Source organism: Lissotriton vulgaris, chromosome 11 (genome assembly GCF_964263255.1).
Source record: "Lissotriton vulgaris chromosome 11, aLisVul1.2, whole genome shotgun sequence".
Lineage (NCBI taxonomy): Eukaryota > Metazoa > Chordata > Amphibia > Caudata > Salamandridae > Lissotriton > Lissotriton vulgaris.
In genome coordinates this window covers 726,539,182-726,559,115 of record NC_141699.1, presented here as the reverse complement: position 1 = coordinate 726,559,115, position 19,934 = coordinate 726,539,182, and the positions used below count along the sequence as shown (strand labels likewise).

The 19,934-nt window shown below is 43.6% G+C and overlaps 1 protein-coding gene across 2 annotated transcripts in view; it reads right to left on the bottom strand.

Annotated features, from left to right (window-relative positions):
• Window positions 1–19,934, bottom strand: part of LIMS2 (LIM zinc finger domain containing 2) — a 354,252-nt gene that overhangs the window by 97,556 nt on the left and 236,762 nt on the right. For both annotated transcript variants that reach the window (XM_086943811.1, XM_086943812.1), the window contains exon 8: window positions 17,898–17,946. In XM_086943811.1, coding sequence (XP_086799937.1) covers window positions 17,898–17,946 — 49 coding nt within the window. The remainder of the gene's footprint in view (window positions 1–17,897; window positions 17,947–19,934) is intronic.

Below are 19,934 nucleotides of genomic sequence, written 5' to 3'. Positions count from 1 at the left end.
CAAGAGCGGCAAGTAGTGGCAAAAACACACGATTGGGGAGGGAGCAGATTCCCACCAATGGGGAAGAGGCAGGACATTTGAAAACGCGAGTGGGGGAGTATCCGGGACACAGAGGCATCCGAAGAAGGCCAGGAGGCCGAAATGCATCATGCCTGTCCAAGTTGAATAAAGCGTTTCTTTCCAGTTCCCCTGTGTGGCTTCTGCTTCTTTTCAAAAGGGAGGAGGATGTTGGTGATATTATTGTGCGTCAGCCAGAGACGCACTTCAGAAGCTCCGTTCTGCAAAGTTTGGCCTGAGGCATTACTGGTTCCTGCTCTCGTAGCCTCTCTACATTCCAAGGTATTGGATGTACTTCAGGCCCGCCTCACGTTTCCAGCTAAGCAAGGGTGGCTGCTGTGCGGTCGTGACTTCACGACGAGCTGGAATACATTATCTCCTGCCCAGCGGATGCGAGAAAATTGGAGGTTAGAACGTATAGGGGACCCAAGGAAGCGCTGGCGACCACATTACAACCTGGACTCATTACATCTGGCCACATCGTGTATTGCCCTGTACTCTGCAAGCCATTTAGGTCTAAAACATCAGAGACTTCCAGCTGCACACTTACCCGGTGAAATGGATTCTGGGACTTGCTGTTCCCAAGAGCGGCAAGTAGTGGCAAAACCACACGATTGGGGAGGGAGCAGATTCCCACCAATGGGGAAGAGGCAGGACATTTGAAAACGCGAGTGGGGGAGTATCCGGGACACAGAGGCATCCGAAGAAGGCCAGGAGGCCGAAATGCATCATGCCTGTCCAAGTTGAATAAAGCGTTTCCTTCCAGTTCCCCTGTGTGGCTTCTGCTTCTTTTCAAAAGGGAGGAGGATGTTGGTGATATTATTGTGCGTCAGCCAGAGACGCACTTCAGAAGCTCCGTTCTGCAAAGTTTGGCCTGAGGCATTACTGGTTCCTGCTCTCGTAGCCTCTCTACAATCCAAGGTATTGGATTTACTTCAGGCCCGCCTCACGTTTCCAGCTAAGCAAGGGTGGCTGCTGTGCGGTCGTGACTTCACGACGAGCTGGAATACATTATCTCCTGCCCAGCGGATGCGAGAAAATTGGAGGTTAGAACGTAAAGGGGACCCAAGGAAGCGCTGGCGACCACATTACAACCTGGACTCATTACATCTGGCCACATCGTGTATTGCCCTGTACTCTGCAAGCCATTTAGGTCTAAAACATCAGAGACTTCCAGCTGCACACTTACCCGGTGAAATGGATTCTGGGACTTGCTGTTCCCAAGAGCGGCAAGTAGTGGCAAAAACACACGATTGGGGAGGGAGCAGATTCCCACCAATGGGGAAGAGGCAGGACATTTGAAAACGCGAGTGGGGGAGTATCCGGGACACAGAGGCATCCGAAGAAGGCCAGGAGGCCGAAATGCATCATGCCTGTCCAAGTTGAATAAAGTGTTTCCTTCCAGTTCCCCTGTGTGGCTTTTGCTTCTTTTCAAAAGGGAGGAGGATGTTGGTGATTATATATATATATATATATATATATATATATATATATATATATATATATATATATATATATATATATATATATATATATATATATATATATATATTATATATATATATATATTCACAGAAAAAACCATAGGTTTCACACCAGTTATAGTTAGCTGGAAATTTTACTGACATAAAACCATTGAAATTCCCACGTTATAGTTAGTTGGACTCACTATAACTTGCGCGTGTAATGCACTGCTGATGACATCACATATTACATCACTCATGACATGGTCAGTGACATCACTCATGACATCACTGATGACACCATCCAGTGAATGTGTGTCTTTCTGAAAAATAAATATGTTTTATATATGTATATGTAAAGCTCGATGGAAGAATAAATGTTTCAATAAGTGTCTTAATTGATGTTTTTTTAAAAAAAAATTGATTGGTTAACTGGCTTATTAAGTGTATCATAGTGAATACATATATTAGCGAGTATTGTTTAAATATTTAAATGTTTGTATCAGTGTTTCACTTTGTGTATAAGTGGCTGCATGGGTTGGTGAGTAGCTACAGGTGTGTGTATATGGGTTATTAGATGTTTTTTTTAGTATCAGTATAAGTGTCTGTATGATTTGGTGGGGTGTTACTTAGCACATAGATGCATCAATGAATGACTCACTGTTTGTATGTGTTTTGAAGACAGCATATGTGCCGGACTGTATGTGTGAATGAGTGTGTATATGTATGTGTTAGTAATTGAATGACTGTCTTACTAGTGTCTTTATCAGTAACTACATATGTTTTAATCTAGTATATGTGAGTATTGGTGTATATAAGTGAGTATATGTGAGAGTCAGACATTGAAAGAGTTCTTGTTTAAATAAGTATGTGTTTCTATAAGTGATTGTTTAAGAGAGTAAGTATGTGTAAGTTTCCTTAGAAGTAAGGTGGTAGTGTGTGTATAGCTGTAAATGCAAAAAAATGGATGTTCAATAGTTTATTTGCATGTGTGAGTATGTGTGTGAGCAACTTTTGGAAGACTGTCGGTGTGTTAACGGATGTATAGGTGTCTCACTACATATGATGAGTGAGTATATGTATGAATGACTATATATAACTGTTGGTGAATGAGTGGATGTGTATATAAATGGTGGAATTACTGAATTGGTTGTTGTAACTGGTATAGGTATCTCCACTTTTTTGAAAATGTTAATTTCTATTTTTGAATATGTGTTTCAAGGGTTACTTTACAGTGAAAGGAGGTCAGTCACTGTCACAAGGATGGTGTCATGAGTGATGTCATGAGTGATGTCACTGACCATGTCATGAGTGATGTAATATGTGATGTCATCAGCAGTGCATTACACGCGCAATTTATAGTAAGTCCAACTAACTATAACGTGGGAATTTCAATGGTTTTATGTCAGTAAAATTTCCAGCTAACTATAACTGGTGTGAAACCTATGGTTTTTTCTGTAAATTTAATAGGTTTTTTAAATGCTAATTCCTAACTATAACTGGTGTGAAACCTATGTTTTTTTCAGTGAACTTCAAAGGTTTTTTAAATGCTAATTCCTAACTATAAGTCTCAGTTTATATGTACAACTGTTAGCGCTCTAGTTGTTCTTTAGAACACTCTGGGATATTCTGTCATTGGGCTATATTTGGGCTACATCTGGCTGATATTTGGGCTACATTTGTTTTTTTTGTCGCTGGAGGCCATCTTTGGGCTACATTGGGCTACAATGGGCTACATTGGGCTACATTTGTAAAAACCACGTGTGCATATATCTTGAGACATAGCAAAGGCAGATCAAGCTACCAGTCCCTACAAATTTGCCCAAATTTGTTTTTTTTCATTTTTTCATATTTTTTTTGCCTTGGAGCGCTCCCGGTGCGCGCCCCGGTGAGCGCCCCCGGAAAGCGTAGTTCTATGAAGCGCCCCGAGGCGCGCACCGGAGAGCGTCCCGTAAGCGCCAATCTCATGATCGTGACGTATCGCATAGCCGCGTCCGCGTGATACGCGCGGCGTAAGCGCGTCGGGTCATGTGACCTGAAAATAACACTTTTCATTGGTTAATAACAGTTTTTTTCACAAGTAGGGACACACCCCACCCATTTCCCCTCACAACCTGTTTGCTTTTGCTGAGACAACACCTCTTGTCTGTTCCTTCCAAAAAAACAAATTTAACCATGTCCGGTTCCCAGAACCCTTCCCAGGACCAGTCCTCAGACTCTTCAGATGGATTCCTGCCTGAGGTCCCCCCACAGAGAAAAGTAAAGGACCACTTCATTTGGAAGTTTTTCTCTTTTCCGGAGGGGGAGAACAAATGCAATGCAGCAAAAGTCACGTGTAAAATTTGTGACACTGTTCTCTCACGTGGATATCCCACCCGGAAATATAGTTTTGGCAATGCAACATTACTCAGGCATGTTGAGAAGAAGCACCCGATTAATTTTGCACGGGAGAGTACCAGGGCCCTGGCTCGCAATCCACCACCCGATTGCCCCTCCACTTCCACCGGAACATCAACATCATCGGTGAGAGGAAGACCAGCAGTGATGACCCAAAATATTCAGCCTGTTTTTGCTGATATTACATTTCGTTGTAAGCAGTGTGATCAACTGCTATGTTATGGAGAGCAGAGCGTTGACCTGATTGTTCGAAAGAGGGAGGAACACCGCTGCGCCCCTCAGCCCAACTTTTCCCCCTTTTTTTTTGCTCCTGTTGAGCAGTTTTGCATTCCCTAGTTTTGTTTTTTTTGTGAAAAAAATACCCAAAAATTTAAAAACGTTCGGAAAAAGAAAAAAAAATTAAAAACTAAAAAAGAAGCAGTTCTTTAAGTAAGACTGTTAGCGCTCTAGTTGTTCTTTAGAACACTCTGGTACATACTATCATTGGGCTATAGTTGTGCTACATCTGGCTGATATTTGGGCTACATTTGTATTTTTTTGTCTCTGGTGGCCATCTTTGGGCTACATTGGGCTACATTGGGCTACAATTGTGCTACATTTGGGCTCTAACATATATATAGCCCAATGTAGCCCAATATATATTTTTTAAAAGTAAATTTTCTTAAAAACAACTGGAGCATATATCTTGAGACATAGCAAACGCACATCGGGCTACCAGTCCTTACAATTTTTCATATTTTTTTTTTGTATTTTTTGTTGTTGTTGTATTTGTTTTCCCAGGAGCGCTCCCGGTGCGCGCCCCGGTGAGCGCCCCGGAAAGCGTAGTATTTTGAAGCGCCCGGTGCGCGAACCGGGAAGCGTCCCGTTAGCGCCAATGTCGCGATCGAAAACAACATCGTAACGCGTCGCGCAAGCGTGACGTATCGCGTAGCCGCGCAATGTGTCTTATGACGCGCTGCGTAAACGCACCCGGAAGCGCTCAGCGACGCGGCTTAGAGCGCGTGAGGTAAGCGCGCCGGAGCGCGTAACGTAAGCGCATGGGGTCATGTGACTTGAAAATAACACTTTTCATTGGTTCCTAATTTTTTTTTTCCAAATGAGGAAAGCCCCCACCTTTTTCCTCATTCTTACTTTCTTCTTTGAGAGAGCAAGAGCTATTTCTTTGTGCGAGACCAATAATGGCTACTCTACTTGCTGCTGCTGGTGCTCCAACACCACCACCACCACCACCAAAAGGACCACCACCACCTCTGCTTTTTACTGGTGAGCAGGACGAAGAGGAGGAAGAGGAGCAGGAGGAGCAGGAGAGACAGTTTCTACAAGAGCAACCCCACTCATCTCATGTAAAGGAGCACTACATTTGGCAATTCTTTACGTTTCCTGCAGGACTGAAGAAAGTTAATGCCCCTAAAGTAAAATGTCTAATTTGCAAGAACATCCTTTCACGTGGCAATCCTGCTAAAAAATATAGTTTTGGCAACCACACCATGATTCGCCACATGGAAAGGTGGCACTCAAATAATTTGGCCCAAGCACAGGTGAGAGCTATGGCTGAAAACCCACAGACCCCTCAGCCTAGCACCTCAAGTGTGGAATCATCTTTTGCAGCACCTGAAGGCCGTCAAATGGTGCCCAACATCCAAAGTAAATTCTCAAACTACAAAATAGTTTGTATTTATTGTGGGGCTTCTATTGCTTATGGTGAAAAAAGTATCACCTTAATTAACAGAGCAGATGAAAACAACAAGTGCTCTCATAAACGAAAGCAATGATTCTTTATTGGTTTTTTTTTGCTCCTGTTGAGCCATTTTCAAATCCTTCTGTTTTTTTTCGAAGTACTAAAAAAACAAAAAAATATATAAAATTGTTTTGAAAAAACCAAAAAAAGGAAAAAATGTTCACAAAAAAAAAAGATATATAAAACAACAAAAACAATAAAAAAAAAGTTATTTTCAGAACTACCTCCCATTTATATGAAATGACTTAAATTTTAAAAACTCTGCCATTCTCTTTTCTCCCCGGTGCACGTACCGGGCGCTCCCCCCGCGAAAATCGAAAAAAAAAAAATTTCCCCCGCAGGGCCCTTTTAAAGCCATGCATATATAATGGAGAGATGCACACCTTTCTTTTTTCTTCTTGATTCTACCTCTGAATTGTCTATCATTGGGTTAACTGTCCATATTACACATTGTCGGCGTGCTAGCCCTTTGTGCTTCGCCCATTCGCACTGCCAATGAAGAGAAAACCAAAAGAGAGACACATTTAGGTCTCTGTATAGCTGCACAACCTATGAATCTAATGAATTAAATTCGTAATCAACTTTTTTTATTCTTCAAATTTATCCATAAATCTTTTATCCTTTCTTCACACTGTTCACATCAAACCTAGGGGGTCAGGGGTGGTATACCCTGCCCCCTTATGGTCAATTCCCCCCTTTATTTTTGCCACCTCTTGTGTCTCGATTTTACCGAGAGACAAGATGGCGGCCGCTCCGGACTGTTTAGAATGTTTACAGACACCCGAGAGCCAATCAGCTTTCCGCGCGCAAGTCGCGTGACGCGCCCAGTACGCGCCCCGGTGCGCGTACCGGAGCGCTGCCATAGATATACATATTTTTTTTAACCTAAATTACTCAAAATCCACTGGAGGACATATCTTGAGACATAGCAAAGGCACATCGGGCTACCAGTCCCTACAATTTTGCCAAGTTTGGTGTAAATCCATTCAGGCGTTCGGGCTAAAAGTGAGGTCGACCGCCCTATGGAAATTAACATGGGGAAAACGCGTTTTGGGAACCCCCTTTTATCTCGGCCCCCTCTTGACGCATCCCGCCCAAACTTTTAGGGAAGGACCGGAGCTCGACGAGGCCATTTGAGGAAATTTTCAGGCAGATTCCTCAACCGACGCCAAAGTTATTCCAAATAGAATTTTGAGATTTAACATTGAAAAAAATCCTAACTATAACTACCTACTGGCGACCGCCAGTAGGTAATATATATATATATTTATATATATATATATATTACCATTTGGGTTCATTAGTTTTCACATATATATTATTTTAAACAGTGAAAATCTGCCATGTATTTGACTTATTTTGGGCGGCTTCGTTTAACACAGACCTCTGCAGTGTGTGTTTACCCCGATTGAGCTATTGGAGTTCGACTGAATCCTTTACATTGAATTAGTTCGCTCAGACCAGGTACTTTGAGCTGTCAGTCACCATAACCTTGTGAGCAGGGGTATGACATCGGGTATGTTTCAAAACCGACATGCTTAATCTGGGGAAACCTGATTTTATTTTGAAAAGTGTTAGTAGCTGCTTCCAGCTTTAGGGGACAGCCCAGCTCTGGACTTTATCTTTAAGTGTTTCTTTGTAGATATATGCGCCTGCGGGGGGAAGAAAAGTATTTTCAATGCAATAGGTCTTGCATTTATGTGAGTTTAAGCGATTGGCATTGTAAATGACAATGCCTTTTATTTATTTCTTAAAAACCAAAACGTAAATAAAAGTCATTGTCATTTACAATGCCAATAGCTTCAACTTGCATAAATGCGAAACCTATTGCATTGCAAATGCTTGTTTTTCAGTTAACATTGTTACATGTCCCAATGAACTGCCCTTTCTTGAATACATTGAGTGATATGATTTATTGATTATGTTGAGTTTGTAGGTTTTAGTATTCTTAAGCATTTAGGGGTGCATAGTATAATGGTGCTTATGATTTTTAGACACTGGACTTACTGTCATAGGTGCATTTTTGGTGCTAACACATTCCTATCAAATCATTATGAGTGATCAAGATATGTTTTAATAATTGGTCTAGCATGATGAGGATTTAGTACTTTATGGTCTGTTATGCTGACTGTTTCTTACTAAACACCAATGTATGTTGAAGTATGGATTCATAACGATGTGGACTTGAGCGAATTTGGCTCTTTTAGAGTAAAGAACTATACATAGTGGATGATTATGTTTTTGGAGAAAATATATTTCTTACTTTCTCACTATGTGATTTTGGTGATGGCAAGAATTATGTGACTGGGTTACTCATTATGCATTTTTGATATGTTACTTTAGTGCTGAAGAAGTATAGGAGGCAGATTGGCCTCTAAGAAAGACATGTTGGCTTGTGACGTCAAGAAATATGAACTGAAGAGATAAAGAACGTTTGTTTACACTTCATCAGAAGAAATACAAATATTTGTCTTTTGTGCTCACAGTGGAAGACTGATCACTTATTGGTACTCTGTTCCATAATTTTGAAAGAGTATTAGGTGGCCACGCTTGTTGCAATAATTTGAGCACATTGAGTACTGTTGTGGGACACTCAAACTTTGGGTGACTTGCTCCGACATATTAGCTCCAGCCACCTTTTGTTGTATGTGCTCTACCCAGACAGTTGGTAGTATCCAGACCTGAACGTGTGGCGTGCTTCACTGTGTCCTGGAAGTCTTGGATGAGTTGTTGCAGGATGTGTCGAATGTCATCAGGGGCAGCTGGCAAGGTGTCCACCACTCTGTCTCACAATGCATGCGAGTAGCTCTGCAGGACGTAGGAGGGGTTCAGTGACTTTGGAGGAAGGTAGGCAGAGAAAAAGATGTCCTTGGCAAATATCCCCTTACATTCTGACTCCCAGACTAGCGATAGTGGGAGACACATTGGGACTGAGACCACTTTTAGATGCCTGCACCACCGGGCTTTCTGGTTAGGGTTTTGCATAAGGAAGTCTGCATCCTCTGAGGCAGGTTTGTGCCAGCTTGCAATATGTCTATTGACTTGGGGACACAAGATACCCAGCAGTGTATTCAACAGGGCGTCATTCATAGGGAGGAGAGGTGAAGGACCTTAGTGAGCATATTAGTCTTTGCCTCTCTGGATGGTAGGTTTAGGTCCATCACTTCTGATGTCCTCTGAATCATTGGAGCGAAGGAGGCAGATTCCTGTGTAACTGTGGCAGGATTAGGGGAAGAAAGGACAATGTTTGGTGATATGTCCGGACCATGGGCATCCTGCAGATCCAAGAATATGTTTTTATCATCTTAAGGGCTTTCATCTTCAGCATTACCATCCTCGTAATGGTGTCCAGGATCTGAACGGGGTTAACAGAGGGTTACTTGTGATCTTTCTAGAAGTTATGGTAGAGCTTCTGAATATGATAAACCTATCGGCTCTCTTTCCGGCATAAGTGAAGGTGTTAAGACTCAGGCTGGTAGTGTTGGTGGTGGCGAGAGCCTCCACAGAAAAAGACAAGAGGGGATGCAGAGTGTATCAATAACAGAAAAACGAGGGAATTGTAACATGCAGAAGTGTAACAATGTATCTCGTAAGGAAGAGAGAAGATGATACCATCTCAATAAGAGTTGGTGAACAATACTATCAGGACATAAGACGGAGAATCTAAAAGAAACAGAAATACCATCACCTCCAGATGAACAGGTGGAATATCATCTATGGACACAATCTCCCATTCTCATCATAAAGGGAACATACTAATACTAAGAAATGCATATCTACCTCAAAAGGAGGTGCCTTGACACATGGTCTTCTCAGAAATAAGTGATGCATTATTTGAGGAGAAAGGGGTAGTACATCATCTTTACAGGAGACACACAACTGTCTCACTAAGTGGAAGTACCAATGTTTTGAGATCGGGAGAAACCAATATTTAAAGGAAGGTGAAAAATGAATCATTCCAGGATCAAGCAATGTGCCATTTTCTTAGGAACTGGCATTCCTAGTCACATGACAACCACTGCAGGTGAGGTGCATCAATGTTTCCATCCCTGCTATCATGATAACTAATATCAACAGAAAGGAGAGCCACACTGGATGTGCAATTTGGTGCACAAGATGCTCTCTCTTCTTCCCTCCCTCTTGTACGCTCATTTTGCCATCTCCTAATCCTCAATTCTCGCACCCCACAGGAGTCTATGATAATCTGCTTGGGAAGTGAGTCTGAATAATTGCACTTTTCAGCCTCAAGTGGTGGGTTCTCCTCATCTTTGTTAAGACAGCCAGAAAGGCATTAGTAGAGCCATCTGCAGGGTCCAGAGTTTGACACCCGAGCACTTATCCTAGGTAGTAAGAAGTGAAAAATGAGGCCCAACTTGGGAAAGGTTACACCAGACAAAGGTCTCTTTTCCCTTCTGTATTCCTAAGAGGTAGAGAAAAAAGGCTCACAGGCAGCACCACAAATTGTCTAGGCGTGGATTATTATTTCTGTCAGTGCTCAAGTAATTCTTTGTTATGGATACATAAATCTGTGATAGATAAATATTCTTGCTGAGTGTTTTATGTGCCAATCAGGTACGGTAAGCATTGTATCGACCTACCAGCGAATGTTCTGGGTTATTAAGAGGCCGCTGTGTGCAATTCAATCCTCCTCACAAGAAGCCCTCCTACTGAAAGCTGAAAAGTGAGTAAACCATTCAATCTCAAAGAAAGGTCATCACTGACTTGCATGCCTATTAAATGATTACCAAGAAGAACCTCTTGAGCCGCTTCCTCAGCCCACACTTAAATGCTGATATGAAAAAACATACTTATCATTTGCATCAAGGCTCAGAACTCCAGAGTCTCAGTAAGAACTACCTACATTCCTGAGATTAAAGCTGATCCCAGTCCGCGGACCTCCTTCAGGAAAAGGAGTAGATGACAGATAAATACCTATATCAGGGAGTTTAGAGAGCAATTCCAAATCCCCTTTAAAAAATACAAATCAGAGTTAATATTTGGAATTAAAATATTTAGTACAAAATTAGTCTAGTGGAGGGAGTCACAACCCCAACCACAGACCACCACTGGTTTAAATACTCTAGTATTAAAATACTATTTTCCATCTGTTTACATTGCAATGTCTGCCTACTGAGTTGTTCCATTGTAGGTCCAGACTTTGTTACTACACCTCAAAGAAATCCCATGTGCTTAACATAGTTTGCCAGTATACATTTATTGAGGCAGAGAGAGACTCGCTAGGGCTATGGAAAGCATCGGGGGCACCGGATGAAGAACTACGTTTTGATACACTTATATCCCGAGTGACTGACCCTAACATGGCCGCCGCTCCCTCTTTACTACGGTCTTCACTCTCTAGCCCGCCTGAGGCCCAAGAGGAAGGTCCTCGTCATCTCGTGCAGAAATCTTCAGACCCTCGGGGGGACAACGCCGAACATACCCCCCGGGAACGCCTCACACACCGCGCCAACCAACCCAAAACCGGCTACGCCCCAGACACCGAAATAAGCCCTCCCGCATCCCCTCTGACACCGAACCTACCCCCCACCCCCATGGGCTAACGCCCGAAACACCGAACCGGCCCAAGGTGGAGGGGAGCCTGGAAGTGTCTGCACTGGACCCCGCTCAGCGGAACTGCACGGAGAACTCCCTTGTGGCGCCTGTGAAGAAACGGACCTGCTTTTTGAATGCCTCGCAGCTGATCCATGGGAACTTTTACCAAACTACCTACCCCCTACCCCTCCCTGCTCTTCTCCTCTCCTCTTTCTTGCTACTAACCTTTGCCCTCATCTGTTTTCCTGAGAATTAGTCACCCTGATTCCCTGCGAATTAGCCCGCGTCATTTGAGAGCTAGCTATTTTGCCTGATGCCCGATGGAGCTACCTGGTTTAGCTATAGGGGAGACAAGTCGGGGATTTACTCCTTGGACGTCACCTACCCAGTCGGTCTTTAGCCAGACTTCCTTTCATCTCTCCTGTCGTCTCTTACCGCTTCCTCCCTCTATTTATATCTCTACTTTTCTCCTCTCTCAATATACTGAGATTGAACTATTTTGTCTGATGCCAGATGGAGCTACCTGGTTTAGCTATAGGGGAGATGGGCCATGGATTCCCTCCTTGGTCGTCACCTACCCAGTCGGCCTTTAGACAGATTTCATTTAGTCTCTCCTTGTTGTCTCTTCCCCTATCCTCCCTTTCCCTGTTCCCTCCCCTCTACGCTCCATTTATTTTGCACTCCATGTTATTTGAATGTTTCCCATTGAGACCTAGCTATTTGGCCAAAGCCCGGTGCAGCTACCTGATAGCTATAGAGGAGATGGGTTTTGGGACTTCCCCCTCGACCGCCTCCTACCCAGCCGGTCTTTGGGCAGACTTTCCTTCATCTTTCTGCCGCTTCTCCCTCCCATCCTGTTTTTCTGCGAACCTATTCCCTTCGACATTTGAGACCGATCTACTCTGTCTGATGCCCGATGGAGCTACCTGGTTTAGCTATAGGGGAGATGGACCGTGGATTCCCTCCTTGGTCGTCACCTACCCAGTCGGTCTTTAGACAGACTTCCTCTCGTCTCTACAGTTGTCTCTTCCCTTATTCTCACGTTCTCACCTCACCTACCCCCCACTTCTCTTCTCTCTCCTTTCTCTCCTCTCTTAATGTATTGCTGATTGTTTGATGTAATGTGTAATTGTTTTTTTTTTCTGTTACACTGTTAAACCACATTGTTGCACTTCCTTTCGTCCCTCCTGTCGTCTCCTCCTGCATCCCCCCTCTATTTATGTCTCTCCTTCTCCCCTCTCTTAATGTATTGAGACTGAACTTTTTTGTCTGATGCCCGATGGAACTACCTGGTTTAGCTATAGGTGAGATTGGCCGTGGTTTCCGTCCTTGGTCTTCACCTACCCAGTCGGTCTTCTGACAGACTTCTTTTCGTCTCTCCGTACTGTCTCTTCCCTTATCCTCCCTTTCTCTCCTCCCCGGCCCCCTTCACTACTTTTCTCCCTCCTTTTTCTCCTCTTCTAATTGTATTTCCTATTTTTTGGGATTTATTGTGTCATTGTTGAACTTTTTTTGTTACATTGTTGATTCTCACGTAAAGCGCTCTGATACCTCCGGGTCTAGCCAGCGCTATATAGGTCTGGCTATCCTCCTTCCTGAGGGACCGCACCCAGGCTGTCCGCCTGGGTGACTTTACTGCGGACTTCCGTAATGTTCAGTGCGGGGTTCCCCAAGGCTCCTCCCTTTCCCCCCTCCTATTCAACCTATACATCTCCCCTCTTATTTTTTCTCTGCAACAAATGGAGGTCGCCGTATTTAATTATGCGGACGACCTCCAGCTTGTCTTTAACCTCTCTTCTTCCCCTGACTCTGCTCTCAACCTCCAAACCATTATGATCCATATCCGGGACTGGATGAACCACAATCATCTCAAACTCAACCCAGACAAAACAGAGCTGGTGTTGACGGGTGGTTCATCCAGCCCCTGGTCTCCCATCTTTTGGCCCCCTTCCCTTGGTCCTCCGCCTGTCCCTTCTACCTCAGTAAAAACCCTTGGCATCAAGCTCAACTCCCAACTCACCCTCCACTCCCAGGTGAGCTCTGTGGTTTCCTCTTCCTTTCTGGCACTGCGAACCATACGCAAGGTGTCCCGCTTTTTTTCATTTGATGCACTTAAACTAATTACCCTTGCCATGGTCGTGTCTCGCCTGGACTACGGCAACTCCCTATATGCAGGTATTCCTGCATATAGTCTTCGGCGGCTGCAGCAAGTCCAAAACCAGGCGGCGCGCCTGGTGTTTAAACTCCCTAAATCCCACCATGTCACTCCCCTTTTGAAATCCCTACATTGGCTCCCGGTCTGTGCCCGTGTCCAGTTCAAGCTTGCTTCTATCACTTTTCAGGCTCGACTGGGCACGGCCCCGGCTTTCATTTCATCTGAAATTATCCCCTATGTTCCCGCCAGGGAACTGCGGTCTTCTACCCTATCTCTCCTTACGGTCCCACGGTTCCGGAGGAAGAAATGGGGAGGCTCTAAGTTCGCGACCCTCGCCCCGATTTTCTGGAACTCACTGCCTCTTGAGCTCAGAGCCTCCACCTCGTACCTACTGTTCCGGAAACAGCTCAAGGCACATCTTTTCGCAAAATTTCTCAACTAACTCCCCCTGCTTCTCCCCTCATGTTTAGCTCTCTGTCAGTCTAGCGCCATGAAACCGCTGGTGTACGTGCGCTGTATAAATATTTTTAAATAGAAATAGAAATATATAAAACTCTTTAAATAAATAAATAAATAAATATATCGATTCCTGATTCATGTCATCTCCCACCTCAAATTTCCTTCATTGGCTGATTAATGCAAGTACCCACTGAAATCACTTCAGGCAATTTCATGCTTCAATGAGCCCAAAAACTGAGAGGACTTGTAAGAAGCGTATATGCAGATCAAAGATATTCTGGTGTTTCACATTAGCTGTTGCTACAAAGTTTTTTGGGGAGCGTTTATGATGGTGGGACTTCTTTTGGGAAACCACTGAGTGCCTGCCAGGACACAAGACTAAGTATGGGCGCAAAATCCGTTCCGCTCGCGGAATTTGCAAATTTTTGGCAATTTTGCGAATCTCGCGAAATTGCCGAAAAATTCGCAAATTCGCTCATGGGCGGATATTTTTGCACATGCCAGAGTTGAAGCTCAAATAATCAGCATAAACAACTAGTGAGCATGGTCTAGGCTAGGCAGGTGTGCTTCCTCCCTATATCTACCGCCTACAATTAAAAGTAATCCTTGATGGAGGTCTTTGCATCCACGAGTTTCTCGAGCGCAATCCCCGTGTACTTCCTGTGACCAGGAGGCTGCTTTCTTCTCATCTGCTGCTCTGATCGGTCTCTGACCCTTTATAAACAAGAGGCATGTGAACTAGCATAGAAGCCCCGCCCGTTTGGCCCCGCCACACACATACTAGGGCATGCAACGTCTTCCCACCCTTTCCTCACTATGATGGACAGCTCACTCGAGGGACCTCGGCGCCTTTCGGCGTGGTGGCAAAGTTACAGACACACGTGGTCACTGGAAACAACTCTTCTGGCCCTTTACGCAGCTGTAGTGTAGCAAAAGCACTATACATTTACCCAACGAGGTAGCAATTACTGATTAGCCAGTAGAAAGTACTCCAGTTGAGTAGAGGTATGGCACAACACGGTGGCATCTTCGTGGATAAATATGCAGGCAGGATTCATTCTGGCACGATGCTCCTGTCACAAAAATTAAACCTCAACAGGAAGCACTTACAGATATAAGCAGGTGCCCGAGTTGAAGCTCAAATTTAGACGCGCATTATAATCAGCCCAAACAACTAGTGAGCACGGTCCAGGTGTGCTTCCTCCCCATATCTACCGCCTACAATTAGATGTAATCCTTGATGGAGGTCTTTGCATCCACGAGTTTCTCTAGGGCAATCCCCGTGTACTTCCTGTGACCAGGAGGCGGCTTTCTTCTCATCTGCTGCTCTGATCGATCTCTGACCCATTATAAACAAGAGTCGTGTGAACTCGCATAGAAGCCCCGCCCGTTTGGCCCCGCCACACACACACACACTAAAGTATGCAACGTCTTCCCGTCCTTTCCTCACTATGATGGACAGCTCACTCGAGGGACCTTGGCACCTTTCGGCGCGGTGGCAAAGTTACAGACACACGTGGTCACTGGAGACAACTCTTCTGGCCCTTTACGCAGCTGTAGTGTAGCAAAAGCACTATACATTTACCCAATGAGGTAGCACTTACTGATTAGCCAGTAGAAAGTACTCCAGTTGAGTAGAAGTATGGCACAACACGGTGGCATCTTCGTGGATAAATATGCAGGCAGGATTCATTCTGGCACGATGCTCCTGTCACAAAAATTAAACCTCAAAAGGAAGCACTTACAGATATAAACAGGTGCCCGAGTTGAAGCTCAAATTCAGTCACGCATTATAATCAGCCCAACCAACTAGTGAGCACGGTCCAGGTGTGCTTCCTCCCCATATCTACCGCCTTCAATTAGATGTAATCCTTGATGGAGGTCTTTGCATCCACGTGTTTCTCAAGCGCAATCCCTGTGTACTTCCTGTGACCAGGAGGCTGCTTTCTTCTCATCTGCTGCTCTGATCGGTCTCTGACCCTTTATTAACAAGAAGCATGTGAACTCGCACAGAAGCCCCACCCGTTTGGCCCCGCCACACACACACACACTAGGGTATGCAACGTCTTCCTGCCCTTTCCTCACAATGATGGACAGCTCACTCGAGGGACCTCGGCGCCTTTCGGTGCGGTGGCAAAGTTACAGATACACATGGTCACATTATTTGTGCAAATCCGCGAGTTTGCGGATTTTCCAGCGAACTCGAGGATTTTTTGCCATTTTGCGCGAATTCGTGGAGCGCGAATCCGCAAAATATGCCCACACTTACACAAGACACAGACTCTGGTGAGTTGAACTACTGCTTTTTATTTGTTTGATCCTGGACATTTTGCATTATACTATTTGACTAGGAATGTTGAGTAGACACCACACTTTTACATATTTCTTGCCCTTCTCCCAGATTCTCTTTGGTTGATAAACTATTGGGTTCGTTTGGGATAGATTTTTCTCCTTCACTTTTCGAATAATTGTGGCTGAAGTTCTTGATTGCTATGATGTAGGCATCAAATGTTCAGTAAAATTAGAATTTTGGTTCCAACATAGGTCCAAGGAAATGTTAAGAATTGTAGCACATATATGGGGGCACAGATGATGTATACTTTTAAAATCAAGACTGACCTATATCTATTTTGTATTTTACTTATTGGGTGTCCACATGTGAGAATTGTGGTGGGGAATACCACTTACCCAATATACTTATTCATCCTGTGAAACAGAGAAAACTGAAATATAGAAAGATGGATGTGACTGTGTTTGACATTAGATGCATCCCTCTCTTTCGATAGAGACAAGATAAACATTGTATTTGAAATGACCCGGTATGTTATTTTGATCTTATGAATATTTTAGCAATCATGTTGACTTCTGGGTAATTACAATTCTCTTCTCGGTGTGCTTTTTGTAAATTGATTGAAATAAAATAAGCGTCTTCCTCTCCATTTAACATGTGGGGATTGCTATCGAAAATGGCACGACACTATTGGGAACTGGACTGTCAAATTGTAATATATTTGTAAACATTTATAATGTTGTTTATGTTGCTTGGTTGTGGTTGTATATGCACAGCCTTGTAATTTACGATTGGCTGAGGCTGTGATTGATTTTACATGGAAGAAGGAAATTACTTTTTGGGAATGAAATAAAGAAGTTACAGGAATGTTAATACTATTAGTGAGCTCTGTACAACTGTGGTCAAAATAGTAGTAGCTGTGGCCGTTTCGATTTCCAGATTCTAGTTTACATTTATAAGAATGGTTTGATGAAAATCATTTTCTTATCTCCTGAGGATGGGGCTGTTTGGTAGGAGCCATGAAAGTCGATAAATGAAAGATATGAGTTGGAGAAAGAGAACTGATAGGGATTTAGATTGACTGACAGAATTAATGATGATACTTTAAATCAGGGGTCTCCAAACCGGCCCTGGAGGGCCGGATCCATGCCAGATTTTTGGGATATCCCCATTGAGATACATGTAGTTATTTTAAAAATCTGGCATGGATCCGGCCCTCCAGGACCGGTTTGGAGACCCCTGCGAAATGGATTTGCTCATATAGAGAAACATTTAAATTTCTTTGAGATCAGATAAAATGTAAAAGAAGAGGTTAATGTTTTCAAAACTAAATAAAGATGAAATATTAAGTTATAATTGTTTAAAGGTGTTCTTGCACTGATTGACTGCACTTGGCACTCATTAAAGGTAATAAGGGAATGTTGCTTGTGGGCATACGTCTTGGTAGGAGAACCTTTGAAGTGATGTTCCAAATTAGTAAGTAAGTTAATAAAACACAAAGTGAAATACAAAGAATAAACATCACAATTGCAATATTAGGGCAATAGCATGAGGTAAGCATTCACTGCTAGGTTCAGATTTCGTTAACTCCTTCACCACTTCAATTCCTTCCTACTTCTAGAGTGGCTATGAAGGATTATCCAGTTTACACCTATCAGCAGAAAATGTGCTACACAAGAAACATTGAAAACACGGTCATGCAAAGCAGTGGCTATAGGACAATGTCTAAAAAAAACAGCATTAACAAATGTCTTAAGAAAAGTTGACTCAGCAAAAATAGCTTACCGTCTCCCTCAATCACATGATTGCAGTTGTAGCAGACATCGCCGAAGAGCTGGGAGGAAAAAAATAACGTTTCTTAAGTATGTTTAAATAATTATGTGGTATTTTTCAGAAAGGCACAGCCAAATGTTTTTTGTCTCTATTTTCGTTTTTTACTGTGGTTTCAGTTACAGATTTTCTAGTCTTTCATAGTGCCTTCATGCAATAGTGAATCTATTTAGATTAGCTTGAAATATTTCAAAAATACTCTGACGTTTTTTACAGAAGGAATATCTAGGCATTATTTGTACCGGCAGGAACCATGGAGTCATCCCATGTTCACTTTGAGATCAGCTGTTTTTCGCAAACCAGTGCTAACCTATATGCATTTGGATTCAACCAGTGGTCAATCCAATGTTACAGGTAGGAAATTTAGGGAATTATTCAGAGTTTGGCAAGTGGCTGTTGAAGTAAGAGCAAAGGGTTTTCATACACGGGTATGGAGCTACTCAGGTAGGAAGTTATTTATTTTATGTTAGGCCCATAGGTTACAGCAACAGTAGGTAGATCCTGTCAGAGCTCCATCCTTCCTCCAACTGTCTCTACCTCCTAGCTTCCACTCCAGGCCACAAATCAACATTTTATTACATCATTCACTCTCAGCATTCCAGATACTCGCTCAGACATACAGGGAATGAGGACACACAGGATACTACACACCTCCCTTTCTTAGTTCACTTGCATAAACAGTGCAGAGACAATCATTCATGTAGACAAAGACAACAAACAGCAGTCACGGAAACTCTGTGACAGGTCAACACATAAGGCTCCCCACACTGCATGTAAAACAAAGAAACAAGACAACTAAGTTAAGACTTCTACTCTACATCAGTCCATAGGACAGATGTACAACCGGTTTTTGGCGCATTTGCGACCGCAGAAAGGGTGGTGGTATGTACGAACACTATTTTGAGTCCGTGACTCGCAAAATAGTGTTTGCGAGTCGTTATTAGTAAGGGCTGTGCCAAGAGCGTCATAATAGCAAATCAGAAGGGTATGTACCATTGTTTTGTGACCGCATTTGCAGTCACAAAACACTTGCAGTGCTACTTAAAGTCGGTGGTAAGCCACTTGTATGTAATCTCTTCTAGTCAGGAGGTTCTTACTTACCTTATGTGCGCTCCCTTTGAGCTACTGCATAACTGTCCTCTCAGATTTCTTACTTTAAAGATTGTCTTTCTAATTTCCATCACCTGTGCTCGTAGGGTTAGTGAGCTCCAAGCTCTTTCTTCAAAGCCTCCTTTTCTGGCAGGTAATCCGGACAAGATCGTCCTCCGAACCAGACTTTCCTTTCTTCCCAAGGTGGTTACTTATTTCCACATTGGTCAAACCATTGCCCCCCTTCTTTCTGCCTCCGCATCCTTCTAAAGAGGAAGAGAGGCTCCACTGTCGGGATCCAAATGTGTGCTTTCATTTTATTTGGATCGCACCAAGCAATTCCGGGTGGATGACCAGCTCTTTGTTGGCTACAAGGGTACCAAAAAAAGTTGGGCCGTGCACAAACGGACCATCTCTAGGTGGGTTGTCTTGTGTATCAAAGATTGTTACTCTTTGGCAAAGAAGGAGCCTCCAGTGGGATTGCGCGCCCCTTCCACCAGGGCGACGTGGCTACCACTGCTTTGGGATGGGGATTCCCCCTCAATGACATCTGTTAGGCAGCTACATGGGCATCTCTGCACACGTTCACAAAACACTACTGCCAGGACACCCAAATTCGGAGATACAGCTTCTTTGGCCGTTCCGTTCTCCAGGACTTTCTGGTGTGAACTTGGCTCGCAGACCCACCTCAGGGGTTGGTATTGCTGGGGTATCTAATCACAATGAAAGGAATCTATAACTTATTGTCTCTTTCAGATGAACAAGTTACTTACCTTCGGGAACGATATTTCTGTAAGAGACATAGATTAGTTATATATTCCTTATCACTCCACCCATCCTCCCCGTTCTGCGAACTGACTTCTAGGGTCAGGTAATCCCTTTCAGGGCCCTAGTTTTGTGCAC